Source organism: Thunnus maccoyii, chromosome 1, assembly GCF_910596095.1.
Source record: "Thunnus maccoyii chromosome 1, fThuMac1.1, whole genome shotgun sequence".
Classification (NCBI taxonomy): Eukaryota; Metazoa; Chordata; class Actinopteri; order Scombriformes; family Scombridae; genus Thunnus; species Thunnus maccoyii.
The window spans coordinates 19,739,383-19,767,127 of record NC_056533.1 but is presented as its reverse complement, the minus strand read 5'-3'; the positions used below and the strand labels follow the sequence as shown (position 1 = coordinate 19,767,127).

The 27,745-nt window shown below is 38.9% G+C and overlaps 2 protein-coding genes across 7 annotated transcripts; one reads left to right on the top strand and one right to left on the bottom strand.

Moving 5' to 3' along the window:
- Window positions 1–8: 8 nt before the first annotated feature.
- On the bottom strand, window positions 9–6,718 carry LOC121895539 (fibulin-7). Its single transcript, XM_042408784.1, has 8 exons — window positions 6,439–6,718; window positions 3,826–3,985; window positions 3,560–3,730; window positions 2,827–2,952; window positions 1,846–2,031; window positions 1,611–1,748; window positions 1,199–1,334; window positions 9–972 (listed from the first exon to the last, which is right to left on the bottom strand). Exons 1-8 carry the CDS (start codon window positions 6,505–6,507, stop codon window positions 609–611), a joined length of 1,350 nt encoding a protein of 449 aa, XP_042264718.1. The 5' UTR covers window positions 6,508–6,718; the 3' UTR covers window positions 9–608.
- LOC121895521 (C-type lectin domain family 18 member A-like) lies at window positions 811–26,872 on the top strand. 6 transcript variants are annotated; one of them, XR_006095792.1, is made up of 13 exons: window positions 1,981–2,060; window positions 10,436–10,658; window positions 11,625–11,716; window positions 20,509–20,742; window positions 20,822–20,919; window positions 21,596–21,717; window positions 22,237–22,344; window positions 22,492–22,584; window positions 23,380–23,486; window positions 23,620–23,749; window positions 23,927–23,971; window positions 24,674–24,765; window positions 26,703–26,872. XR_006095792.1 is itself a non-coding variant. In XM_042408737.1 (13 exons), the coding sequence occupies exons 1-13, from the start codon at window positions 2,019–2,021 to the stop codon at window positions 26,738–26,740; spliced, it is 1,476 nt and encodes a 491-aa protein (XP_042264671.1). In that variant the 5' UTR covers window positions 1,981–2,018; the 3' UTR covers window positions 26,741–26,872. The 6 variants fall into 6 exon arrangements, 5 of the variants coding, with proteins under 5 accessions (XP_042264702.1, XP_042264671.1, XP_042264703.1 ...); XM_042408737.1 differs by having other exon boundaries at window positions 23,927–24,023; XM_042408758.1 differs by lacking the exon at window positions 1,981–2,060 and adding an exon at window positions 10,237–10,269 and having other exon boundaries at window positions 23,927–24,023.
- The last annotated feature ends 873 nt before the right edge of the window (window positions 26,873–27,745 follow it).

Below are 27,745 nucleotides of genomic sequence, written 5' to 3'. Positions count from 1 at the left end.
TTCACACATCATGATTACATGTATAGTACACATAACATAAATGTCCGCTGATGGCAGGACTTGTCATTTAAAAAAATAGCACTTGCTTTGAGGGTGGACTGTCTACATCTTTTCTGGTTCAGCTTACTTCAAGTATCCTTCAATCAACTGCTAGTTTACAGTCTGCTACATCATGTAATTTACTTGTTATTCCTCCTGCACTCATTTCTATCTTTCTGCAATAAATATGTTTTGGTTAATCCATACAAAACTCCTGTTAAGTCACCCAAAAATACATCACTCAATTTGCATTTCTATACCAATACCTCTGAAGAACCCATATTCTATAACATTTCTTGCATACAGCTGTTTAAAACAGTGGTGTTGTTCCACCATCACCTGAGAGTCAATATGCTGGTTTATGCTTACTTTAATACACTTTTGACATCTGGCTGCAGCAGCTCCTTTAGTAAAAGTACAGGTGACTTTAAATATGATCACCATGTTACATCAGATTATCACACATCAATGACCAAGTGTAGAGTCCTTAGCTAAATCCATACCAGCCGTTTGTTTGACCCTTGTGCTCTTTGGCCCTAAGTGTGTTCCCTCTCATTCTTCTTTTTTTTTTAAAACTCATATGGGGAAACAAACATGGTGACTTTGGTGATGTACCTCCCCAGCTGGACTCGTTTCTCCAGCTCGCTCATCTCCACTTCAGCCTCAAGAGTGGCAGGGCCCTGCACGGGGCTCACCAACATCAGCTGACCTGTCAGACGGTCTGAACGCTGGACTGTGAAGTGGCGCCGAGCTTGCCTTCCCCCCAGCAGGGAGAAGCGAAGCGTGTCACCCATGGGACGCAACGCTGAAACCCGGAACATGACGCGGGGAGCTGACAGGTTGGATACAACAGCCAGGTAATGGTAGGAAAAGGAGTTTGGGGTCTGAGGACATGCCTTGTTGTCCACAGGGCAGGGGTTACGTTCACAGCGCCTGAAAAAAAGAATAACAAGTGAAAGCTGAGGAAGATAGCTGAAACAGTCTTAATCCAAGGATCAGTTTCAGGAAACACTAGTGATACTGTCAAAGTTTTAATTTGGTGTAAAATTTGATCCCTGTATCTATTTGTTACTGTACATCTCAAATGAAAAATCACCCATATTTGGACAATGGGGAGTGACATTCAACTTAAAAAAAAAAGATTAAGGATAATTCTTACATAGGTGATGTTTTGACATATGTAGCATTAGGGATTTTGGGGCAGTCCACGCGGACACACTGGAAACCACCGTATGTGTTAATGCACGTCTGGTCCTTTGTGCAGTTGTTTTGTCTGGTGGCACACTCATCAATGTCTATGACACAAACAGAAACAAAGAGAAACATTGATTTGAACAAAAAAGTTAGTTGGGAAATCACTCATACTGTATGAGAATTTACATCTCAGTTTTATTTGTAGTGAACTGGAAATGAAGGCGCTACTTTTGAAGAAACTTGAGTACAAGTAGAATACCGGCAATTCCACTGCACAGTTTCCAGAAACTATCTTGTGGAATGCTTTATGTAATGTTGGGAACAGATTTTGTAAACTAAAAAATGAGGTTATAGCAAAACAAAACACAGCAGAACACCTTTGCAGCTGCGCCCATCACGGGTCACATTGTATCCAACAGGACAGGAACAGCGGTATCCTCCAGGGGTGTTAATACAAGCATGTAAACATAGCCTCCCAGCCTGTCCGTTATGGAACAGCTCACATTCATCTATATCTGAAATGCACAACACACACATGCACTTAACATGGTTCCTGTGTGGAACTATAAATTTGTATTTTAGGTTTGGTTACAGGGCAGGTATTAGTCGTACCAGTGCAGATGTTGCTGTCTCTGCCAGAGATGGTGTATCCTGGCTCACAGGTGCAGTGGGTGGTCCCCTGAACCATAGTGCAACGTGATGGACGAACAAAGGGCCCAGTGGTGGCAGCTGGTAAAGTAGCAGCAGCAGCGGTGGCTGGGGAGGTGGCGGCAGAGGTGTTTGTCATGGTGACAAAGACTGAACGAGGAAGACAGAAAAGAGGAGTGGTAAGCAATGGTCGTAACTCGCCTGCTATAATATTTTCAGTGCTGTGACTCTGTATCTGTATCTCTGTATCTTTCCTTGGGGGTCGGGCATGTTCATTCATTCAGTTATTAATTGATGAAATGTGACAGAAAAGTCAAAATCACAATGTAAAAATTCTGATATCAGCTTTGATTTATCCATAAAAATAGCACATGGTGTCATGTTACTTTTAGTAGAGACAGCTTTGTCTCTACTTTTGCGGGTTTGTCACCATGCACCAACCAGGTGAGTGAGTCTAGTCATGACTGTAACATGATGATTTGTGGGTTGCCAGAAAGGCTAGAAAAAGCCCACACAGGTGTTCAGTCTGTCTACTCTACATTAGTGTGGAAATATTGTGGAAACAAAACAAACGTGGCCCCAGAGATTCATAGTAGACCGCTGCCACTCAACCAGCACCGTCTTGGACTTCGGGCTGGAATTCAATAAAACCACTTTGTGGTATGTTCGCTTGTATTGGCAAGCCAAACCACTGGCCAGTGTAATCTCCTTTAGCAGACTAGAGGGATTTGGATACTAGATGGAAAAAAATGTGCTCTGCAGATAAATGTTGTCTTAAATACTTATTTGTTATATGTAGGACCCAAAATTAAAAGGAACCATTTAATGCAATCCAGTGAGTCTTAAATTTACTTATCTGAATTTGAACAGTAGTAAGATAGTGATGTAAAAAAAAAGATCTCCATTAGGTGTGTGTGGTCTGAGTATGTAGTGTATTATACCTACATGTTGGCATGGGGCTCTGGCAGGTGGCTCCAGCCCAGCCTTTGGCACAGACACAAGAGAACTGGTTCACTTCATCCACACACGTCCCACCATTCAGGCAGGGGGAGGACGCACACTCATTGATGTCTAAGGGAAAAGGCAGAACGAGGAAATGCTGGAACTGAGGAAATGTTTGAACCTGTCTGTGGTATAAGGACATAGGCAACCCAATATCTTTGCTGCTTAAACTTCAGAGAACATGACATCATGTCATATATGTGGTAAGAGAGTGAATAAGGAAAGAATGGAGCAGATGGGTTAATGTTAGGTGCAGCCAAAGTTTAGGGGATGCCCTGTCTTGATCAAACAGTCTTTGAGCTGCTATCTCAAAGTTAGCAAGCTGTCAGAGGACATTCAGGTCGGAATATCACATGTCATAGCATTCAATAAGCTCCCTGGACATTGACCAAAGTACATAAAAAAAGAAATATGATCACGGGTCAATATATGAAATGTATCTCTACATACATTGGTGACATGAATGATGCACAAAAGAGGAATGGCAATAGAGAGCAGGAGTGGGGGAGGTTACAAAGAGGATGATGACAGGGTTGTACAAGTGATCGGTGGGTTAGATAACAGGATGAGTGATGGTCAGGGTGAGGAAGAGGAGAGAGACCGGAGGGAAGAGGATGATTAGGAAGGAAAGGAGAAAGTGACCATCCAGGAAATAGAACCAAAACTGGTCTTTCACCTCGGCAGGTGGGCTGCTGCCCGCTCCAGGTCAAGCTTTCCTGACAAACCCTGCTCTCTGATCCCACCAGTTCATAGCCGGGGTCACACAGGAAGTGAACCTCATGGCCCATGCTGTGTGATCTGCCGAGTTTCCTCCCATTGATGGGTGCATCCAATTTTGGGCAGGTACCTGTTGGAATTTTAAGGAGTGGTAAAAAAGCAGAATGGAAAATATTTTAACATTTAATATTTCAACAAATCAGTAATTCTGAAGGTTATGCTTACTGTTGATGACTCTTGTAGTCTGCTTTGCTGCACTGCTCTGCAGCAGGTTTATTTTCTTCTTCAGGTTGCGTAAACTCTGCATGTACGAAGCTTCATGGGCTGAGAGAAGCTTCTGGACCTGCTTCAGAGATCCCTGTATTTCCTGTCTACTAGGACAGTCCTGGATAAAAGAGATGGGACAACTAATTTTATTAAGTGTTGATTTAGTATTTCACAACGACTTGTTTGAAGATGACATAATTCACCGGCAATATCACAAAAAATCTATGTTACAGTGTATCAAATACGGAATTTTCATTCATTGCCACTGCCTAATCATAAGTCATTCAATAATATTGAAATAAGGTGATATTTCTTTATTTTATCATAATTTTTGTTAACACTGTGTTCTTCTAAGTCCTAGCAGCATTTACAAGCAAGGTGCAGTTACTATTTGGATCTTATAAGCTACAGAAACACCTTTTGTGCCTTTTTCTTAAAAAGGAATGCTGCTGAATTTATGAATACAGAAAAGCTACTCCTCTGGCTCAGGTAAGCTAAAAAAATATTTGTCAACACAGAAAACTCTCCCAAAGTGAGAACACACAGAACCCACAGAATCATGAGTCTGTGATGTCACTGATGTATTCACTGGACAGCTCATTTTCCTTTTATTTGAACATTTCCATTCATTCATTCAGACTCAACGAAAAGATTGTTATATACAGTAGTAGCGTGTGAGCCATAATAGTCAATTAATCGATTAGTCGAACAACAGAAAATGACTCATCAACTATTTTGATAATCGATTAATTGTTTTGAGTCATTTTAAAGAAAAAAATATCAAAATTCTCTGGTTCCAGCTTCTCAAATGTGTAGATTTTCTGGTTTCTTTATTCTTCTGTGACAATAAACTAAATATCTTTGTGGACTGGTTGGTTGTGGACTGTCGGTCGGGACAAAGGAGGACATCTGAGCACAAATTTTCACCATTTTCTGACATTTTATAGACCAAACAACTAATTTATTAATCATTAGTTGTAGCCCTACATCCACCTGCATGTTTTTTTTCTGTGTGCATAATCAGCGTTATGCTTGTAAGGAAAAAATCCTGATGGCCATAAATGTTAGAGGTTACTCTACTTAAGTAAATCTACAGCTTTATTACTTTATTGTGCTTTTAATTAAAAGTAGAGTTATATCTCATACTGACCAAAACCTCAAACACAGAGTCAGCTCTGCTGCATGTAAACAAATGAAAGTCTGCTGAAGGAGTGCACTTGAAGGCCTGTGCAGTACAGAGGCGGTGCTGTTAGATGGTGGAGTAAATGCTGCAGGATCAGAGTATGTTTGGCCACTTCATATTTGCATGCAGGACCCTCCTCCTCTCCGAACCAGATACTGTAACTCAGTCATAAACACAGAGAGCGACTCTGAAAGTTACCAGTTTACTATTCTTGTGATGTGGTTTTTGGGTGTGGCCTGGTGAGGAGGTTAAAAATCTTCATTACACAAAGTTATGTAACTTCCATGTGTTATTTTAGGAAAGTGCATGAAATCAGCAAAAGCTGTTTAACTTGCATAATGGATAATCACTTGTTCTTTATTATGTGGTAGATTTAAGGTATGGGGTCAGTCAGTCAGGTATAAAAACGCCCTCAGCATAAACACCTGCATCAACAACGTCCCTTTCTATTGGCTGGAGGGGCGAGGGTGTGGCAGTAACTTGTTTTCCACCCATGTTTTCTCCCTCATTACTCTCCTTCATTCAACAGTGTCATTCTCCTCTGTCCTCTCATGCATGTTTTCAGACAACCAATTAGTGTTTTCATCCAGCAAGAGTTATGTAAGAAGAGTCAATATTTGTTGAAAACACCTTTCTGATTTGGACAGAACTGAGGTTTGGAGAGACTTCAGTCAGGCGAGGGGGTGTCTGCTGTTTATAGTGTAGTTGTCAAAGACCTCTTTCTGCCTGTGCTAAGCGACATTTCCCATGGCTTCATGTTGGGTGCTGGGTCACGTTACTACAGTATGTAGGAGGCATGCAGTGTTGGAGCTTGAAGTTACAGTACAGTTCTATTAAAATGTTACTGACACTTTTAACCAATCTTCGTCTCTTTCTCTCAAACACACATTACATATAAGACACTCTGAGTAACACAGAAACAAATACATACAGACATGCATGCAAAGGTCTACTGAGAGTCATTCATAGACAGATGCAGTATTTTTTTGTAATTTTGTAGCTAGACTGCATTGAAGCACAGCACAGATATATTGAATGCATTCATAGATCGGAGCCTTTGGGGCCTTGTTCCTGTAGCTTGCGTGCAAAGTCAGTGTGACTCAAGGTTTGCTTTGTCAAAATTTTGGTGCGTTATGCCAAAGGACATTCACATTAGGACCTGTTGTGTACTTCAGAGGAGAGAGACATTATTCGGTTTTGAGTTTTTTGCCTTTTAAGCCATGCATGATAGTTATTATGTGGCATATTGTAATCAAAGATATAACTGTTTTGTGAACATATTTCAAAGCTTTAAACTGAAATACAATATAAACCAAGGCACCCTACTTCAGCCCTTATCATTCATTCGCTCATTAGACAATAACAAAATGTCCTGTGCGCTCACTCACCTGTCCAAAAGTAGGATGCAGCGAACAGAAACTCAGCAAAGTGATGACAGTTGCAGCTGACGCAAACATGTTTCCACAAACCTCAATCCAATGTGCAGCCGGCAATCAAATGTGCGAAGTGAGAAGCAGTGTGAACTTGGAGTGGGCAGCCCACAGAGTGAGCAAAGACTCCAGGTGAGTGAAAGACCACACTTGGCAGTGGAAAAGCTGCTGCAGCAAACTGCTGCGGAATGTAGGGTTTACTCTTCAGGAGCCAATCAGAGAAAGAGACGTTAAGAAAAATGTGACCACATTATTATCCCTGTACTTCAACTTCCTCCCTGAAAGCAGCTTAGTTTATATGTTGTTTATAAAGAGGCGTGTCCTGGATCTGAAGGGCACACACAAATAATACTTTGACCACGCTGTGTGCTTTGCAAAATGCAAACAAAAGGGTATCAGCAGCAAAATTTGGAACACAGGATTATATTATCTGTTATCACAAGCTTTTAATGTTTTCTGATGCTGTTGGTTTGTTTACAGCAGCAAGCCAACATTATGAAAGATGATAATATACCTCTTCCCATTTATTTCTATTCTTAAAAATATTTTTACACTCAAAGCCACTCATCTGACCAACATCTGCCAACTCAATCTGAAAGTCAGTATGGTGCATTGGCTGCCAGTGATGAATATAATGCTCATTGCAAATGACAGAGAGAAACTACAGAGAAGCTATACCCTCTACAGGAATATATATAGTGTGCATGTATATGCATTTCAGTACTGTACCTGTATATTAGACTGTACAAAACCACACAAATTACTATCAGGTTGCAAACAAATGATCATCCCTGCATGTCTACATTATGACAATGTGTGGAATACAGCATGGTGGGTGGAGATGGCAGGTAGAGGGTGTTTAATTTCCCTTTATATACATTAGGCAGATAAAATGGCAACTTATAGATGTTACTTAAAGATTCCTTAATTTTTTATGATATCTGATACCATCACTAAATCACAAAATATCCCCCCAACGCAGCAAGGGAGCTGAATTTAAATGTTAATAGCAGTAGTGTATATACAGCATAAGATACCAAGTTGTTTTTATATCATATGTCGGGTGGAATATAGTGAAACATAGCTGCGTCTTTGTGTGGGCAAAGACACTTTCCTGAATCTGCTCTTGAGAATATTGAAGTGTGACATGTTGAGACAGAATCTGATCATTTAAATCAAATGGTAGTGATTTGTCTCAGTATGTTTCTGCAACTGAACCACGCTGCTGCACAGAAAAATCTCTACTGTTCAGATGGACTTCTGTCTTCCGTGTGTGCAGCCAACACCTCTGCAGTTAAAATAGTGATGAGGAGGTTCAGACTCTTGAATACTGCTTTGAGCTGAAGCAGGAAGGAGCTTACAGTATTTTCTTTGGAGGCTGGATTTACCTGAGAAATCATCTTAGTGGGTGGCCATGTCTGTCTGAGCCCAGAACAGACTGTGTGCACAGCTGTCATTTGGCTCAACCAGAGGTCAGGCAGTCCCTTCTGATGCAGCAAAATCAAAGAGATAAGAAATAACTGGACAGCCTGGGGACTGAATCCTCAGTGCAAAACACATTCAACCCACAGAAGAATGAGTCTGAGGCTATTGTGATGACTGCAGACACTGAATCATCTCACAATGTGCAGATTTATGATTCATGCTTCCCACAGTGGGACCATTGAAAAACACGGTCACCATGTCTAAACAGAAGCAGCACCATCCTGTACCTTTCCAGACATATCTAGTACTTTTGTACCACTTTAGTTTTTTCTATGTCATGTTTATCTACATTTTAATACCTGCAAACACAATTTACTCAAAAATTAAATTGACCTCCTGCACCTCAGGCCGTCCTTAGCTCCGGTATGAAGCGTCATCTCTTGATTCATCTGAATGATGATCCTCATTCCCTCAAAACAAACTTTCCCCCATTTAACAATGATGAACACGCATGATCAACCATGCGTCAGAGTAAACCTTTCTCTCTGTCGCCAAGATCGGGAAGTGACGACAGATATGATTAAGCCATATGCTTTTGTCCCCAGTGACTGTCTGGCACCTGTTGTCAGTGGCGGAAAGTAGGCAAACTAAGTATTTTTGTGTAAATTTACTTAAGTACTGTCCTTAGGTCCAGTTCTGTACTTAACTAGTATTTCCATTATACTTATAATAACCATATATAATAATAATAATAATAATAATAATAATAATAATAATAATAATAATAATAATAATAATAATAATAATAATAATAACAAGGGGATATTCTGCATAATGGATATTGTTGCTTTGATACTTCAATACATATACTATTGTACTTTAAGTCAAGTGAAATTTTGAATGCAGGCCTTTTACTTGTATTGGAGCGTTCTTACATTGTGGTATTTCTACTTTTATTTAAGTAAAAGTATTAATACTTCTTTCATTACTCCCTGCTGCCATTAAGGCCATATGATATATTTTATAATATTTTTATCTTTGTCTTAACTATGTTTACTGAGATATTAAAATAGTGTGTAAACTATTTTTCTCTTGATGATTGCTCAAAAGCCTCATAAACCGCAGTTGACTGAATAAAATATATGAAAAAGAAAATCCAGGTATTCAGAGAGAGTTATGAAAAGCATACTAGTTTTTATTTCATTTAATTGCATATTCTGGTGGTATCACAACCTAAAACATTCATTCGTATACTCTTAAAAGGAGAGGGCAGTCTGAATGTTTTAGATTATTCTGCATGTGGATGATGTGAACCTGCAGACAGTAAGTGTCTCTTTCTAAAATTATATTTTAAAACTATATACAGTATGTGAAAAAGGGGAATGGTTATTGAAATTGAAAATAAATGATCCCCCTCTTTAAGGCGCAATTTCATGCACACTGCAAAATGCACTAGACTAACTTTGGGGCAGGCACTTGCAACAGCAAATACATCTTTTAGTGTGGCCCTGCTTTCCAAAAAGAATGATTACAGCAACATTAATATAACAGGATATTAAAAAGTTAAAGACACACTAACCACAGTAGGTAGGGTGAATTAGAGTAATGTGGGACAATTTCTGAAATTGGCACTTCAGCAATATATTTTGATATGAAGCCAATACATTTTACCTGCACCCAATACTATTCTGAAATTCCCAAGGTGTTTTCTAATCATATCAGAAAAGTGATTGCAAATTTTACACTACGAGAAGAAATGGAAAATATAAAAGTGTTCCTTGTGCTAAAATGTCCAAGTTTATGTGCATTTCCTAATGTGGGGCAGTTCAGGCTGAAATCTGGGGCACTCACTAGGAGGCTGAAAGGTCTAAATCACCTTAACTTCTCTGGTCAGTAACACCACATTTGGTCATTTCAGTAATTACAATGTTTTTGCTGTTACAGATGGTATAGTAATGTATGATATTATGCAGCCTGCCTCAAATAAGTTAAATTAAGCATTACAAGACTAATCCCCTGAATAACAATTGGTATTGCACATTTAATGTACTTAAACACATTTTTACCAATTTAATAACATACATGACTGTCCCACATTTCAAACCACATCTTTCAAAGAGGGCCAACTGACTGAAATAAAAAATATGAAACATGTTTTCACCACATTATAGCATATTTTGAGGCATTAATATATCATGAACAGTCTGATAATAACAATTAGCAACATTGCTTCATTTATGACAAATTTATATCCTTAATATTAAAATAGTGAAAATCCTTTGTGACTTCTTTGACTGAACTTCACAGCAAGTACTTCCTGTTGGAAGATTGCTCTGCCCCAAGCTATGACACCACATGTGTGAAGTATTTTGATTTCAGTTACTCTCCAGGTTTAATTTGACAGCAGTCCTATTCATTAGCATATGGTAGAAAAAGAGAAAGATGCATTTGAGCTTAAGTGTCCTACATTGGCTACACTAATTCACTCCATAGCGATGTTTTGATGATGACAGATATGTGCTGTGCGCAGATGAAAGCTGGTGAGGAGAAAAGAGGGAAAAGAGGGAGGAGAAGAGCAGGAGGCAGAATATCCGTAATCGAGTGGTCACTGGTGTTGGAGACACTTGCGGAGTTCATCATGGGGTCTGTAAGAGCCCCCCGCCGATTGGATCTGTTTGTCGTTTTGACTTTTCTGTCCTCGTTTATCAACGCGAACCGGATTAACACGGACGCACCGGACCTCAAATCCACCGGTAAACACACTTTAAACTGTGCACGAGTCAGGTGTCCACGAGAGTTGTAGCCTTATGATGATGATGAACTCGCTTCATCAGTTTACCCAGTTTTTAAACTGTGAAATTTAATTTTGATGGTTTTGTATATTACAGTAATTGTGGTTAGTCGAACATGTTTAAAGTAAGTAAACATAAAGGAATGCATTTCTGAGCGTATATTGGAAGTTTTTATCCATATGTTGGCAATCGGGTGACAATCCTTTAAGCTGTAGACTCACTGTTTTTTCACTGTTCATAGTTCTGTCTAAATCCATCTGGCAAAAGACCAACAGCTCAACTTTTCCGTCACTGGCTGCTGTACTGCAGACGTTTGGCATCAGCTTAACAAATTACCATTTTGATGGTGTTTTGCCAGCATTAACCCATCACTGGGGAGCTGAATTCCTATAGGGTTGGACTTTTCAGTGAAATGTGCTGATATGTAGCAAGTAACTTCAAGGAGTAGAACAACAATGAATTTGATGCTTAATGGACTAAAGACAAGTCCAAAATATCAGGAATGAATGAATATGTAACCTAAGTCACACTAATTAGTTCAGGCCCCGTTTAATGCAGTATAGGATTTATTTTGTGTGTCTCAAAGACAAAATGTAAGTAAAACATTCAGTAATATAACTTCAAAGCATCCTGAGTTTATATATTGGTGTATGTGATGTGTTATAGAACAACACATGGTTAGGCATTTTTGTTCTGGGATGCTTGTTCACTCAAAAACAAGAATATTGTTTCATGTTTGGATTGAAACTTTGTGCTGAACTTTCGTCACCCAATTACTTCTGAGTTGAATTGTGAGTGAAACTGTATCAGCTCATACTCCAGCCATCTCTGACAGACACTCAAACTGCCCGCCTAACAGATTTGCATTTCGTTGCCATAGCAATGGCAGTAGAGGTATAGTAAATGAGCTTTTCTGTTTTCTTCTAGGGCTTGGGGTGAAGGAGCACTTGCAGATTGTTGCCCAACACAATAGACTGCGCAGCCGGGTCAAACCAATGGCAGCTAACATGCAAAAAATGGTTTGTGGCATCTATTGTCTGTTTTATTCTTTCTGTCTGTGTGAATGGTATGAATGCTGACATCTAAATGTGTGTTTAAGACAGTCTAACATTAGGCTATCTGTTTGTTAACACTCTTGTTAAGAACTGTAGATGGTGCACTGTCCATGCTGCTGGTGCTTTACTGTCTCTGGAGAAAACGTTTGTCTCTTATAAAGACTTACTGTTTTTTTACTTTAGTGGAAGATATTTGGCCACATGTTGCAAAAAATATGTTTTTGAATTCAAACTAACTTTTAGCTGCCAATACAAGGCCCAGAGAAAAATGATGATGGTGATGGTGACAATCATAATAATAGCCAGGTAACAACATAGTCACAGGCAAAACACAATGGTCTTACTGCAGTCTGTGTAACTGCACTTCATAATCCTTAAAATGTTGATGGTCCACAGTTGTGGATCATCTACAACCAGGAAGCACACTTGAGGAGATACATTTAATTTGACCCTGTGCAAATTTTTGTGCCATTTTTTTTTTTTTTTACAAAAAATATTTATTTTTCAAAACTATATCAAGATGAAGCAGTATCTGTCTTCTTGCTAATACATCTGCTGTAATTGTATACGCTACTTTGTGGCTTTTCTTTTTCAAAACTGAAATAATGAAACAAAGCATGGATAACAAAGGTTTTCAGTTAAGCTGTCTTCTTCTCGTCTCAGCAGTGTGAAATAGTAGCGTTAGTGCAGCGCTGTGCACCATTCGTTCTGCTCTTCTGCCGGCAGAGGGATGATAGTGTGGACAGTTTGAATCAAGTCAAAATCAATTAAGCATGCTTAGAGTATTGAAATGATGGCAAGTAATTAAATTTATTTTTAAAACCAGAATAAGAATTAAACATAATAACATATTTAATTTATTAGTCTGTTAATACTTTTGCATTAATACATATAATTAACATACTGTTCAAAAAGTGTCCATTATAAATATGACAGAGTGCATGTTTTGCAGGGTCATGGTAAGGTGCTGCTGAATGTGCAGCAATTCCTAATATTAATTTTTGACTCAGGTTTTTTTCTAATCCCACTCTCTGTACAACATCTGAGCTAATTTCCCTCCCTATCTTATTTCATCTATTGCTTCGCCTTACAGTACTTACTTGCACAACTGTCTCGCCTGCTTGCGATTATGACCAGGAGGTAACGATGGATTATGAAACTCCCAATGCACTATACGTATATCCTGCGGGCCTAATATGAGATTTGTGCCAGGGCAAACTGTCACTTTGTCATAGATTACATCCTCAAAGCCACCCATACAGACTGAGCCCCTTTCTTCGACTGCTCCTCAGCCTCGGAGAACTGTTCTCAACTGATAAGGCCGTAATGAGAAAAAGAGGATGTGGATAATCATTCTGCATTCACAACTGCGGTATTACAGGTAATTTCCCTGTGAAAACCCTCAGAGGAGGCTTTGCCGAGCTGAAGAGGCATATTAAAGAGCTTTACTGATAAACGTTAAAAGGCTCAAGGCTTCGGCTGTGTTTGTGAATATCTGAATAAGGGTTTTTTTTTCCCCTCACTCAAGCATTGTGCTGAGATTGTGTTGAAATGATTATAATATAGCCCTTTAGGCTTTGCTTTCAGAATGAGATAAAATACCAAAATTTTAGGAATAAATGATGCTCCTCCCTTTCTTACCCAATGCCCCGTCTGTTAGTTTTCCTTGAGCTCTTGAGGCTAAGGAGTATTATGAGGTCATACCATCACTCGCAGAGGCAGAAATTAAAGTTCAGTATTTACTTTTGATATGTAAATCATGGCCTCTGTTTGGGAGATTTTATCTCATTAATCTCTTCCCTGCTTCCCAAAGCTCCAACGCTTGATTTCATTGTGGTTTGCGCGAGAAAAAGCTGATTTGCAGAGCTTCAGGACAAAATACGCTGCTTCATTAATTTACCTAATTCAATATAACAGTATAGCTAGTTGGTGATGGCGCTACAAAGAAGGCAAAACAGAATATAAACACATCTTTCTTGAGATTAGTGAGACATTCAAATCACACAGTTGATCCAACATGACATGCTTTAAAATGAAATGTCTTGGATGAAATATTGCCCGGTGACCTTATACCCCTCTGGTGGCATCAAAGTGAGAGCCGATGACTTTGGGTGCCTGACATCAGAGAGCAGAGTGAACAATGAACTCTAGGGGGCTCAGCCTTTCTCCACCTCACACACATCAGTGTCATATACCTCTGACATCTATCGTCCTTAATCTGTCAAACCACACACAAAAAGTTGTTGGACAGACCTTACTTTCTAATAGATTGTTTTGATGTTCCACCTTTTAATAGATAGTACAGACTGGGCAGTGACAGGGAAGATAGGAATAGAAATACCAACAGGACACCTGACACCCTTTTTTAATAATAAAAGAAAGTCAGTTGAACTAAGAAAATTATTATGCACAATAAAATTGTTCTTCTTGGAACTAAGACCTCTGCTGTTATGCAGAAACTATGAAAAACATGTCAGTGAGCTACACTGCTGCACTCGGTGACATGTTCCTTCACCCTCAAAGAATTTGGTTATGGTAGTTTGTTTAGAAATGGTTCCAAAGAGTAATAACAGCAATCATGTTTTAAGTCTTTGGAGAGTAGTTCGGTGCAAGGCAGACCTTTGTGCATGTACAGGAACACAGTTCCATCTACAGAACTTTGCTAGCTTGTGCTACATATCACAACCTCTTGACTTTGTACTACTACTACTACTTTGGACAACAATAGAGGTCTACGGCACAGAGGAATACCATATATCAGACTTTGGATACACAGACAATACTTGTAAATAGGATGAGTTCATTGTTGGTTTGGCTCTACACATGAGATTTGTTAACAATAGAAAAATATAGAAAATTGTAATCCAAGTCCTTTAAAGATTTGGTAATGTAAAAACAATATTTATTCATTCATTGTCACTCCTTTCCTGTTTAATTCCATTCTTTGATTATTTTTTTCTTCAATGCTTGAATCTGAAACCCCCTTGTTGTTATCCTTCCCAGCAGTGAGAGTTTACTGAAGGGACGTTCATACCTTCACGTGATTGTGGAAAGCTTGTGTTTGCCACTGCAAACCTTGGAAAACGTGCCACTCAGTGAAGTGTTTATACCTCTGCACCACACAGTGTGTCAGTCAGTCTGCGTTTGTTGGCCCTGCTGTGGACTGGCAGCTTGCCCAAAGAGTCTCCCTGTCTGTTGCCCACTATACTCTATGATTGGCTTTGACCCCTGAAAAAGGATTAAGTGGGCAAAGAAAATCACTCATGCACTATTAGGAGTGACCTTCATGCCAAAGAGTTTTTCTTTCATCCAGTCTTAATCAGTATCTACAAAGTACAATATGACCTTTATATAAGACTTAAGGTGCAGCTCCAAGTCTAACAGACCCCAATACTGTTTTTAACAATTAAATGAGATGATGATACATTTCCTGTTGGTAATTATTGATGTTATTACTAATTAACTGTTCTGTTTTAACTATTAAATATGCATTAAAATATTAAACATAATCAGAATGCCTTCATATACATGAATTTGCAAAAGAATAAGTAATATGTTTGCTGGAAAAGTGATGGAAAAGTTTTATGTGCTTCTGAGTGACCTGAAGCAACTGACAGATGACCTGGCTGTGACAAGGCCATCTGTCAACTTTAAATATTAATGGTCAAATCTGACAAAACTGTACATGACAATATATTCTGAGATAAACTGATAGAAAGAAAATGAATAGTGGAGGCCGACAACGGGTGTGGAGGTTGTAGACATGTGTTACAGTCTCTCCCTAGGAATGTAATTTTTACATATATTTTCTGTCTCTGTTTTCATTAATAACCGATACAATGTATTTTAGTAGTTTCACTTTTGAAAACAACCTTGTTTTTTGCCCTCTATTGTCATAAATGTCATCTTCTTGAACTAAATTGGAGGCCTCCAAGGCAGGCTGCACCCAGCCTCGGCAGTCACCTGAACCTGATCCCCACAGGATGCTAATGCGGCTATATTATGTAGCATTAAGCAGATGATGGATGACATACAAGCAGAAATAGCCGATGATTTCAACTCAGTAATCTCAGAGACAGTTAGAAGAGAGATTATGGGCCCAATTTTAACCACACAAGTGCAAAAGTTGGAAAAGAGGCTAATGAGCCCTGCTAACCCATAAAAAAGGAGAATATTGCATTGTAACTAACCAGTCTGATGTGTGTAGAGGTGTGTATGGTTATACTGTTGCAGACTGGTGACATCGGGTGATTTAGTGAACGTAAACACAGTGAACATCCATGTGTTATGGCACTTCGCTCTGGGAGAGGCTGCGGATTTATCAACATATCTGTCCTGCAGCCTTCAGATGCAGCAGGGATCTAATGAACTGAAGGAGAAGCTTTTCATACAGTATAAAGCAGCAGATAAAACAGCAGATACTGTAAGAATCACCCACGTTCATTTATAGATCAATGCAGAATGATTTAGACTATTGACTTTCCTGCTTTAACAACATTAAATGTTATTTTCGGTGCCATTTTTTGGTTGTAGAGTGTTTTATTGAAATAAATTATTTATATTTTAAGCATTAATCTGTTTTTTCTGTACGTCTGAAGGAAGCATTTAGTTTGATCTTGTTGATAAAATCACCAAAGTATTAGCAGATTGATGTTGTGCCACAATTAGATGTGGTTCTGAGACGTCTGTTTTTAGCACAACGTCTAGGACCAAATTTTAGCCAAAATACATCTGTCTGTCCATTGCTTCGTTTGAATGAACCTTCCACCTATCTGCACCTCTCCTTCCACTTGTGCACCATGCACTCTGTGCTGGTCACTAAATACCACACAGATGCGCAAAGCGAGTTTCAAGGTCAGGAAAATACCAGACAGTCAGAGTGCTCCCAATGACTGGTCTGGAGCCATTTGAACATGAACAGTTTTCATGTTTGGAGACTATTAAAGAGCCTGAGGAGTCAGCTACTGACCACAACAACCAGGTAGCAGATCTCCGAGCCACAGTTAGCACACTTAAACGCTGCAGTCAATTCCCTTTCCAAGAAGTGTGAGGACCTGGAGGGGCATACAAGATGGAACAACATTCACTTGAGGGGTCTGTCCAAGGGATTGGAGGGTCCTTGCCCCATAGATTTTACAGTCCAGCTACTGCAAGACCTACTTTGTGCACCAAGCTGAGAAATGGAGAAACACCTTGCCCAATGGTCATCAGAGTAAACCTATTTCAGGTCAGACACTACATCTTACATTGAGCCAGAGAAGCCAGAGAAGCTTCCCTTCTGTCATACAAGGCAGGAGGATCAGATTTTACCCCGGCAGTGGCCAAGAAGCACGCTACATTCGCTAAAGTGAAGAAGGAGCTGCATTTGTGTTAACATCAAGTTTGGGCTTCGTTATCCCACGGTGCTTCACATCACTTTGCTGTGGACAAACCCACAAATTTAACCAGCCAGAGTTTGTGATGGATTTAACTTTGTTACCTTTGTCTCTCAGCAAATAGACTTCTTTTTGAGTGTTAATAAAACCCCAGGTATTGAAGGCATTTCTTAGAGGGGAAATAATATCACATGCTGCACATCAGAATAAATGACGAAGGAAGAAGCTTGATAACTGGACTCACTCAATTGGACTTGGCTTACTCGAAATGTCAAACTCCAGGAGTATGAAGAACGTATTGCCCTACAGGCTGAATATGATGTCATTATGTTGCAATATACCGCTGAGCTTTTGCTTCGTCCAAGATCCAAATTTCATGAACAGGGAGATAGAGCTAGCAAGCTGCTGGCACATCGTCTACGTCAGACCTGTTCTTCTCATCTAATCTCAAAGCTCAAAACCAACTCAGACATAAAAGCTGATCCCCCTGGAAATCAATAAGGCGTTGAAGGAATTTTATACTTCACTTTATTCATCTGAACAACACTCAACCCTTACTGACTTTAATAGTTTCTTTGATGTAATCAATCTTCCCACGCTTGAACAGAGGACAGCTGAGGAATTAGAAAAAACAATATCAGCTAAAGAGCTCGAAATAGCTGTGTCTTCATTACAAAGTGGGAAATATCCTGGGCTATCCCTCAGAGTTTTACAGGACATTTTGACACAAATTTGCTCCCCCTCTTATTTAGATGATTAGTGAATCTTTTAACTCAGTCTGCGTCCCGCAGACACTAACCCAAGCTCCATTTCTTTAATTCTTAACTAAGGCAAAGACCCCTTTTCATGCACATCATACCACCCAGTTAGTCTTTTAAATGCTGACTTTAAATTATTATCTAAATTATTGGCACAGCGGTTGGAATCAGTCCTCCCTTCTATCATTTCCCCAAACCAGACTGGGTTCATTTGAAATAGGCACTCTTTTTTCAACCTTAGGTGCGTGTTTAATGTGATTTATAATCCTTCTCCTTCTGCCCTTCCAGAAACCTTGATACTGTAAGACACCGAGAAGGCATTTAATAGAGTGGAGTGGGATTACCTTTTTTTGCTCTTAAAAAAAAAATTTGGTTTTGGGGGGGAATTTTATTTCATGGATTAAATTGCTTTATTCTTCTCCTCAAGCCTTAGTCAGAGTTAATAATACAAATTCAGAGTATTTTAATTTGTATCGATCCATTAGGCAGGGCTGCCCCCTAGTCCCTTGTTATTTAATATTGCCGTCGAGCCCCTCTCAATTGCACTTAGGACCAACCCCAACATCTCTGGCGTACATAGGAATGGAGTGGAAATAAAAGGCCTCCTTGTACGCAGATGATTTACTCTCATTTCTTTCCAACCTCTCTCTGTCTATCCCCACTGCTCTAGAAATACTTAAAACCTTTGGTGAAATTTCTGGGTACAAATTGAACCTCAGTAAGAGTGAACTATTTGTTGTTAATAAGGTAGCCCAAGATTACCCATTGTCTGATTTACCATTCAAACTTGTTGCAGTGCGTTTGCCCATCTGTGAGTCAGTGTTTTTCTGGAGAACTTTTGTAAGGACAATCTTGCACCTTTCCTGTCACAAACTTGTAATGATTTTACTTGTTGGTCTTTGCTTAAGCCATCGGTAGCTGCAAAGGTTAATTCCATCAAAATAAATGTCCCGCCCTGCTTCTCCTACCTCTTTCAATGTATCCTGCTCTTCCTCCCTCAAACCTTTTTCTGAAAATTGGACAGTGTTGGAGTATTACTTTTAGAATTTATTTGTAACCAGAAAACTCCACGGCTGTGCAAGCAGTACTTACAGAGACCTAAGTCACTAGGGGGACAAACTTACTGTTTTACTATTGGGCCGCTAATATTAGATCTTTGAATTACTGGCTACAATATGAGAGCTTTGATATTCCTCTACCTTGCTAATCATCAAGGCCCTTAAGATCTGGTTTTAGTTTAGGCGTTACTTTGGTTTACATTTATTCTCTATTAATGCCCCCTTTCTAATCATGTATTTTCCCCTTCCTTAGTTGATGGTGCATTTTTTGTGTGGTCCAATGCAGGTGTTTAATCCTTTAATGATTAATAAATTAACTATGTTTTTGCGTCCTTTCACAGCTGTTGGACCATTTTTGATTGATTTGATTTAGTTATTATGGGAGACAGATTTGGGAGAGGAAATATCGTGTGAGGTTTGGGAGAGATTCTGTGAAGAGTGCACAGTTTCTGTATTTGTGTGAAGCATGGTTTAAACAATGTAAAGTGATGCACTTACTTTACCAAGGCTCGCCTATCTAAAATTTACAAAGATGTCTCCAGATGTCATCAGGCCCCTGCCAACCTTATACATATGCTCTGACTCTGTCCATCCTTGTTTAACTTCTGGACAATGATTTTTAATACTTTGTCTGAAATACCGGGCAGAAAGCTGGACCCTAAGCCTTTCAGTGCTCTCTTTGGGGTGTCAGCCTCTTTACCCTCTTTCTCTTTATCTCAAAAGAATGTAATCATCTTTACCACTTTGCTGGCTATGAGACTGATCCTAATGAAGTGGAAATATCCTGAACCCCTGTCTCATACACATTGGATTCGGGACGTGCTATACTTTCTTAAGTTGGAGAAAATACGTCTCTCCAAGGAAGGTCCAGTGAATTTGACAAGGTCTGGAGCACCAAGCACATCAAGAGTAGTTTTGAAAACTTCCAAGTTTTCAGATATTCCAACCTAATAAATTAATTGTAGAGGGGTAAGGTGTGGCAATGTGAGTTTTTTTTGTTCCTTTTTTCCCTTTTTGTTTTATTATTGTTTTAATGAGTAGAGGTACAACCTTAATGTGCTGTTGAACATCCTCATTATTATGTGTTTTCATTGTTTTCCAGTATACTTGTTTCCCTGCTGGTATGTGCGTGTGTGTTATTGTTCCGGGTCAAGCAGGTTTGGTGCCCACTTCTTTATTAAAATACATGTCTTTGTTCCATGATGGAACAAAGGCAATTGTATCTGTCTTTGATACAAATGTTGTATAGTCCTGCACAAAAAAAGGTTTAAAAAAAAGAAAGAAAATGAATAGTGGTTTGTTTGACCCCAATCCTGAAAACGGTAGGGGAATAAATTAAAGTCTTTCTGTATTTAAACAATTAAAGGAAAAACATGGAAAGAGAAACATCTTCTGAAGCGTACATGTATAATAAAGCAATCTAACTGTTAGCTTCTGCTGCAGTCTGGTTAACAGTAGATCTCCTCTGTGTGCATGTGAGGTAATGCTAGAGAAGGCTTAAGTAGGCCTATGTATGACAAAAATGTGGTAATATTATTGAATTACATAACTGTCTTTTTCTGTAGGAGTGGAATGAGAAGTTGGCCTTACTTGCGAAGGAGAGAGCAGCGTCCTGCCACACAGACCCCTCCCCTCAACACTCCTCATCTTTCACTCATATTGGCTGGAATACACATTTCTCTCCATATGGTGTCACCTCATTTTCTGACATCACTGACATTTGGTTTGAGGAGGAAAAAGATTTCCTCTTCTTCAATGGACAATGTAGAGAGAATGCCACTTGTCAGCACTACACACAGGTATCTCCCAATCAGATGTTTCGTGTTTTTCTTTTAAAAATGCAGATGTAGTGTGTCTAATGCTTCTGTTGTTGCGCAGCTGGTGTGGGCCACTTCAAGTCACGTGGGCTGTGCCAGCCATCTGTGTCTGAGAGAAGGAGACCCCTGGGAGATGTTTGTCTGTGCTTATTACCCCGGGTAACAGTTACATACTTTTTCCCCCAAAATGAGAATATTGTATTGAACTGGAAACAGCACAGTTCAAAAACAGGAAATTAGTTTTTAACAAAATAGATACAGACAATGCAGATAAATCACATGAATCTGCACTGAAGCTTTCAAATCACATTGCTAAAAAATATCAATACTTAAATGTAGAGCTGCAACAGTTAATCAATTAATTGATTAGCTGATCGACAGAAAATTAATCGTCAACATTTTTATAATCAAATAATCATTTTAGTTATTTTTTAAAGCAAATTACCTGGTTTCAGCTTCTCAAGTATGAATATTTCATGATTTTCTCCATCATTTATTATAGTAAAATGATCAGCTTTGGGTTTTGGATTGTCGGTCAGACAAAAAAAGACATTTAAAGATGTCACCTTTGACTCTGAAATTATAATGGAAATTATTCACTATTTTCGGACATTATATAGACAAAGCAATTAATCGATTAATCAGCAAAATAATTAATCGATAATGAAAATAATTGTTAGTTGCAGCCTTACATAAACAAAACGTTAGGATATCTGTGTTTAATGTGATTGTACAAATATATTAGATGATTGTATCCACTGTATCATCACACTAGAGAAACTGGGTCTGTATAAACATGTGTTCTGCACTATATTGTATATTTGTGTTACTGCAGGGGCAACTGGGAGGTGAATGGTCAGCTGGTGATACCCTATAAGACAGGGTTGTACTGCTCTCTCTGCACCTCGTCCATGTCTGGCTGCTTTAGACTGTGGGACCATGTGGGTGGATTGTGTGGTAAGACAATATTTTACACCCCAAAGCTGCCAGAACAAATTGCTACAGAAGCAAATTGAGCTGTCACTGGACATCCAGAATATCTCTCTGAGGGAGCACTCAGTGAGATATTCACAGTAAAAATTAAGAGGTTTCATGAAAGAATTTCTTTGGTATTAAACATAAGTCATTGAAATGAAAATGCATGTCATAGTCATAGTACTTTTGAAAGATAAAGCTTGAGTTTTCAATTTTACACCAACTACTATGGTAAGTATAGGTTATCCAATATGCTCTTCAAGGGCATTTCTGCATATTCCTGTGGTTGGCAAGCAGTTGAATCTGCATAATCCAATCTGCACGTTTTCCACCATACTTTATATGCAGAGTTTTTCATTAATTTGAAATGAAAATATTTTCAGTGTAATCTGCTCATATCATTCAACTACTGTAGCATCACAGTAGTCACAGCTGCGATATGTGTGTGTGTGTGTGTGTGATTATGTTTATGTTTTTTGTGTACATGGATGCTTTTATTAGAGATTCCAAGGAACCCATGCCGCATGAGCTGCGGTCAGCACGGCCATCTTAACATCTCATCCTGCAAGTGCGAGTGTGATCAGGGGTTTACTGGACGCTTCTGCCAGGGTACGAGTCAACATCATGTGTATTAACATCGTATAAAAGGGTGTCAAGCCCCGTTAATATTGGTCTGTTGCATATTTCTAGTTTGATATTCAAACTAAAGAGGCAGATTTCACTGTACTATTAAAAATGTAAATGTCTTTTTTCCAGTGCGGTGCAGTGTGCAATGTGTGCACGGTCGTTTCAAAGAAGAAGAATGCTCTTGCTTGTGCGATATTGGCTATGGTGGTGCTGAGTGTGCAGGTGAGTGTGGTGTGCTTTCAGTATATATGCTTCTTTATGTTTCCAAAAATGGAAAAAAGTGTCAAGTTGGTTTAGTTGGTAAGTACCCACTTATTATACTTAGGTTCATATATAGTTGTTAATTTACAAAAAATCTTGATAAATTAGATTATTAACCATTCTTTAATTGAACAACAATTTCGCTTCAATAACACTTTTCCAACTACAGCAGAATTTTTTTTCAAGAATTTCCTAAAAGTAGCTGTCGTGTAACTGTTCATTATCAGGACATTTCTTTGAAACAGTTATGTAATTTGGTAGTATATGGGAAATGCTCTCATGCCTAATTCATACTTTTTTTTTTTTTCAAATTAACAATTTTGTATGAGCGTAAATATTATAGTTGGGTACTTAACACATTTTTCCATTTTTTGTCTTATAATTTGTACCACACTGTACCACCCTTTCTGGAAAATGTCTTAAAACCATTTCATACCTGCAAATTACTCCGAAACCTTCCAGGAAATTAGTATAAAATTAAGGGATGCAAAGTCTGGTGAAATGGTGAAAACACGGTGAAAATGCCAGCATACTGACTTGTTGAAGGTGTCAAAGATATTTTATCATGAGTGGTTTATGATATTTACAGTATACATCAAGTAGAAGTGGCACAATTTTAAATCTGTGCTGTGGCTTCTGGCTCAGTAAGAAATAAATTTAGTTTTCTGTTGTAATGGTTCAAAAAAATGTACAATATATTGAAATATGTTCATTGAACTTGATCCATGATGGATGGTCAATGTTGTGTCCTAACAGAGAAAGTGCAGTTTCCCTTTCACCGCTGTGATGTCATGATAGATGGAGATTGCTTCACAGTGTCTCCACAAGCTGACACCTACTATGGAGCCAAGAGACACTGTCAGGTGAGAGGCAGGTGTGTGTTGCCCACTGAGAGGGTGAGACAAGCTTTTTACAGCCATAGTACATCATATAAAACATCATATAAAGACTTTCATTCTACTTTCAGTGTGGCCTTTTCTTTGTTTAAACCAACAGGACCAAGGAGGTATTCTAGCTCAGATCCACAATCAGAAGGTTCAGGACATCCTGGCATTTTATCTCAGTCGCCTGGAGACCAGCAATGAGGTCACCAACGCTGACTTTGAGACACGAAACTTCTGGATAGGTACAATGTTTCATCTTAGTCATCCAAATAAATGTTGAAATATCAGAATGTGTTCTAACACCCGGCAGCACTACTAGATTAGGTGGCAGACTCTGCTGTCGTACCGACCAAATGTACCACCAGGTGCAGGTGGTGGAGATGCTGCACCGATATAACAGCAATGTTTTTGCTTCACAGGTTTGACATATAAGCCTCTGAAAGACTCATTTCGATGGGACACAGGTGAGATCTCAAGATTCAGCAGCTTTGCCTTTGGGCAACCTGACAACCATGGGTAAGAGCCACATTTACTAACAGAAATAAGCCACTGCAGAGTACATCAGAAACAGAGAGGGCCTATATCAGTAGAGATTACCTGAAAGGTAGAAGATTAATTTCTCTGTGAGAGCTTAAAGTTTTTTAATCTGCAGATTTATCTGTCTATAAATCTACAATAATTTGAATTACAAGCTTTTAAATCCAGCTTTTAAATAGTCTTTAAATGACATCAACCACTTGTTGAAGCTGAAGTTTTCTTAAAGAAATTTATTTTTATATATGGAGTAACCACATAATGATAGTGATGACTGACCTGCAACCTGCACCCTGACCACTAGAGGTCTCTCTCTTTTGCTCTGTGTCCTATTTCCTTTTTCTCTGTGCTGTCTATCTGTCTATCTATCTATCTATCTATCTTGCTCTTTCAGCACAGCTCACTGAGGTCAAATCTAACTAAATCTGTTTAGTCTATCTTGTCCTCTTGGCAAAAATATGCGTTTGTCGTCTTTGAATCACTATTAAATTTACCGTGTCCTGTGCTGGTCGTATTACCACTTGGACAAAAATTCACACAAACAAAACTTTAAAAATTGGCAACTTTAGTCAGAGTAAGAATAGAAATCTAACTGAATGTAAGTCACCGACTCCTTCTCTTTCTCTCTCTAGCTTTGGAAACTGTGTAGAGCTGCAGGCATCAAGTGCCTTTAACTGGAACGATCAGCGCTGCAAAACACGGAATCGATACATCTGCCAGCATGGTAAGGCTTCTTCCGGGTAAGGTCAATGAAAGTGTTGGTGGATGAAGGCAAAGTTGTCTTTCATATGGCTGACCACCTAATGTGATCCGGCAGAACAGAATGCAGCTCATGTTTGTCTCATGACAAATTTGTCAAGAGAGGAAAGTAGCTGACCTCCATGTCCGAGCCTGGTGGTAATGGTTGTTACTTGCCTTTTGTCATGTTATTGTTCCAGCATCAAGCATCAACCTTTTCCTGCTTAAATGTAGTCCCAGTTCTGGATGGTGTCTGAACCGTAGACTGGAGTACTCTATTTTTGACCAATGATGAGGAAATCTCACATCTTGGAGCTCAAACTGCTGCTTCAACAAACAAGACAATGAGAGAGAGTCAAACAATTATACTGTATAAAAGTATGTATTAAAGAAGATGTTAGAAAAAGATGCTGCACCTTATTGAAAGCTTTAATGACCACAAGTGGGCAGAAAGACAAACAATCTCACAAAAACACAACCTTTATATACCAGTGAGTTGTCTGGATTTTATGGCTAACCTGTTAGCAAAACAATTGCCTGATTACACAGCCAGCACACACAGAGAAACATAAGCAGCATCCTACTGGAGAAAGGAAGTCTAATATTCATTCAGCGCCGCTCTGGTTTAATCCACCAACCCTGGAGAAGAACATGCATGAATATATGAATATGTCCTTACTGGAAATGTCTGCTCACAGTTCTAGTTTTTGATGAGAACGAGTCACACTTTACGCAGAGTGACTTGATTTTACGTTAGAATAAAAAATATTACTTACAATATTTTGTATTTGTTTGGCTGGTAGAATTGTTGTTTTCTCTTTTTTTAGATACATTATTGGCTGCTTGTTTGAGTAACTGCTGTACTCAAGCTCTACTGTGTCCGGACAATTGACATGAGCTATTTCATAGCCCCCTTGTCACCGATAACCACCATGAGGTGAAGGGTAAAACATTAATCCAGTATGTCCATTAATGACGTGCATACAACACTGAAATCTCCTCGTGATCCTGCCTACACATTTAAACATGGCACTCTGTCTAAATCAATGGCACTCAGAGCTCGCCATCAAGAGCCTTTGAGCGATCGATACATGTCAGCTCCACAAAGGCCCACAGTGTTTAGACACACACATACCACTTACATTGATCGTAAGGAATGGGATGGTGGCAGATGTTTAGTTTTGCTCGGTTAAGTGTGTCTTTGCAAGTGGCTGGTAGGTAATCTGGTATTGATCACTCTTAGCTGAATGTGTGATCTGCTCTGAATGGGGGCAGTGTTGCTAGGATGACTTTTGTAGAACCTGCTTTTTGAAGACCTCTTAATGTCTCCCTCTTTGCAGTTTGTGTAAAACAGGACTCATTAATAATCATAATTAAGATAGGGCTTGAGGACTGGATCATGTCAAAGGTAGTTTGTATAGAGGTCAGTAATACAGTTAAACTTATGGTGAATATTGTTCCATATTCTTTAAATAAAAGACTAAATTTCACTGAAGCAACAAAGTGTTGAAATGCATAAATTCAGCTGATTAAAAGCACGCAGAGCCCTCCGCCCCATCAGAGTAATTTTCAGCCTTCATTGCTGTGTTGTGTTAATTGGTAATAAAATGATAAGGGGATTTCACACAGCCTGAGGCAGACACTAAACTATGCTTCTCCAGAGTACTGTCCGTGCATTCATGTGTATGTTTGTGTTTGAACATGGACTGTTTTCCGTCATGTTGTACATCATTAACAATTTCTTCATAGTCATGTTTGAATAAAACTGAAGGATTACTTGGGGGTTTATGACACAAATCACACTTCTTTGTTTTTATATTCAACATGTTGAGTATGACATGTATTTATGTGTGTGTGTGTGTGTGTGTGTGTGTGTGTGTATGTGTGTGTGTGTGTGTGTGTGTGTGCATGCGTATTTCACAGCTGCAGAGCACATTGCCCGCTGGGAAGCTGGCAGGTGACAGACTTGGATATTTCAAAGGGCTGAAACCTGGTGTGCTGTATATGTTACATGTTCGTTGGAAATACCTTCAGTTAATGATCGCTTTTGCTCCTACATTTGTATGTTCTTATGTATACTGTACATGTTTCAATGTTTAATGTAAATGTTTTATCATTAAATGATTATACGTTACTCACAAATAGTTACATTCTTTGGTTGAGGAAGTACGGAGAGCTGTTTTGTTTTTGTTTTTTTTGCATAAATCCTGTGAGTGAGCAGCTTGAATTTGACTGAGAAGAATGCCCTTCACTGCAATACATCCATGCTCCTTTCTCTTATATCTCCGCCATCCTCCTCCCTCCTGTTACCTTGAAATCGATTTGGTCTGCTATCATTAGAGATGTTTCAGTTCTCTTAATGCTGCTCGGAGGAGTGAAGAGTGAGGAAAAACAAGGCTTCTGAAAATCTGTTATGATAGCAGGCTGCTTTGAAACCACATCATTCCTTGTAAACCAGTTGGGAGAGAACAGAACACAGCACTAAAGAAAACAACCCAATAATCAAAGCCCAGATTTTTGTGTACAGTTTGGTTAAAGCAACAGTGCCACATAGATAGTGCACACATATATGCAAACATTATGTATCATTTATGTTTTATTTCTTATTGACATACCTCACAGTTCCTCAGACATTTTTCTGTTATCCTAAAATATTCATATAAGAGCTGAGTCCTGGAAACAAACACAGGAAACAGGGTATGTGTTTTCATGAAATTTAGCAAAATATCATATATATCAACTTATGTTTTGCATCCAGAGTCATTATTCTTAATTGCAAATCAAAGAAAGTTGACACTAAAGAAAGATTTTCATTTTTGATTTAATAAGGTTTTTAAAATAATTTTCTGACGAGAAAGCCACATCAGGCATTTTCAGTCGTTACAGAACATCATAAACAATCATCATAAAATAGATTACATTGGTTTTGTTTTTGATAACAGTCTCAAGGTTTGCCCTACTGGGAT

What these genes read in the sequence shown, in the direction of transcription:
- LOC121895521 (XM_042408737.1), top strand. Translation starts at nt 2,019, where the DNA reads ATGGTGACAAAGACTGAACGAGGAAGACAGAAAAGAGGAGTG. An exon ending in CAGCTAACATGCAAAAAATG is followed by an intron (nt 11,717 to 20,508) that starts GTTTGTGGCATC and finishes CTTTTTCTGTAG; the next exon opens with GAGTGGAATGAGAAGTTGGC. An exon ending in TCGATACATCTGCCAGCATG is followed by an intron (nt 24,766 to 26,702) that starts GTAAGGCTTCTT and finishes CGTATTTCACAG; the next exon opens with CTGCAGAGCACATTGCCCGC.
- LOC121895539 (XM_042408784.1), bottom strand. Translation starts at nt 6,507, where the DNA reads ATGTTTGCGTCAGCTGCAACTGTCATCACTTTGCTGAGTTTCTGTTCG. An exon ending in CCAGAGCCCCATGCCAACAT is followed by an intron (nt 2,032 to 2,826) that starts GTAGGTATAATA and finishes TTCCTCGTTCAG; the next exon opens with TCTTTGTCACCATGACAAAC. An exon ending in AGACAGCAACATCTGCACTG is followed by an intron (nt 1,749 to 1,845) that starts GTACGACTAATA and finishes TGTGCATTTCAG; the next exon opens with ATATAGATGAATGTGAGCTG.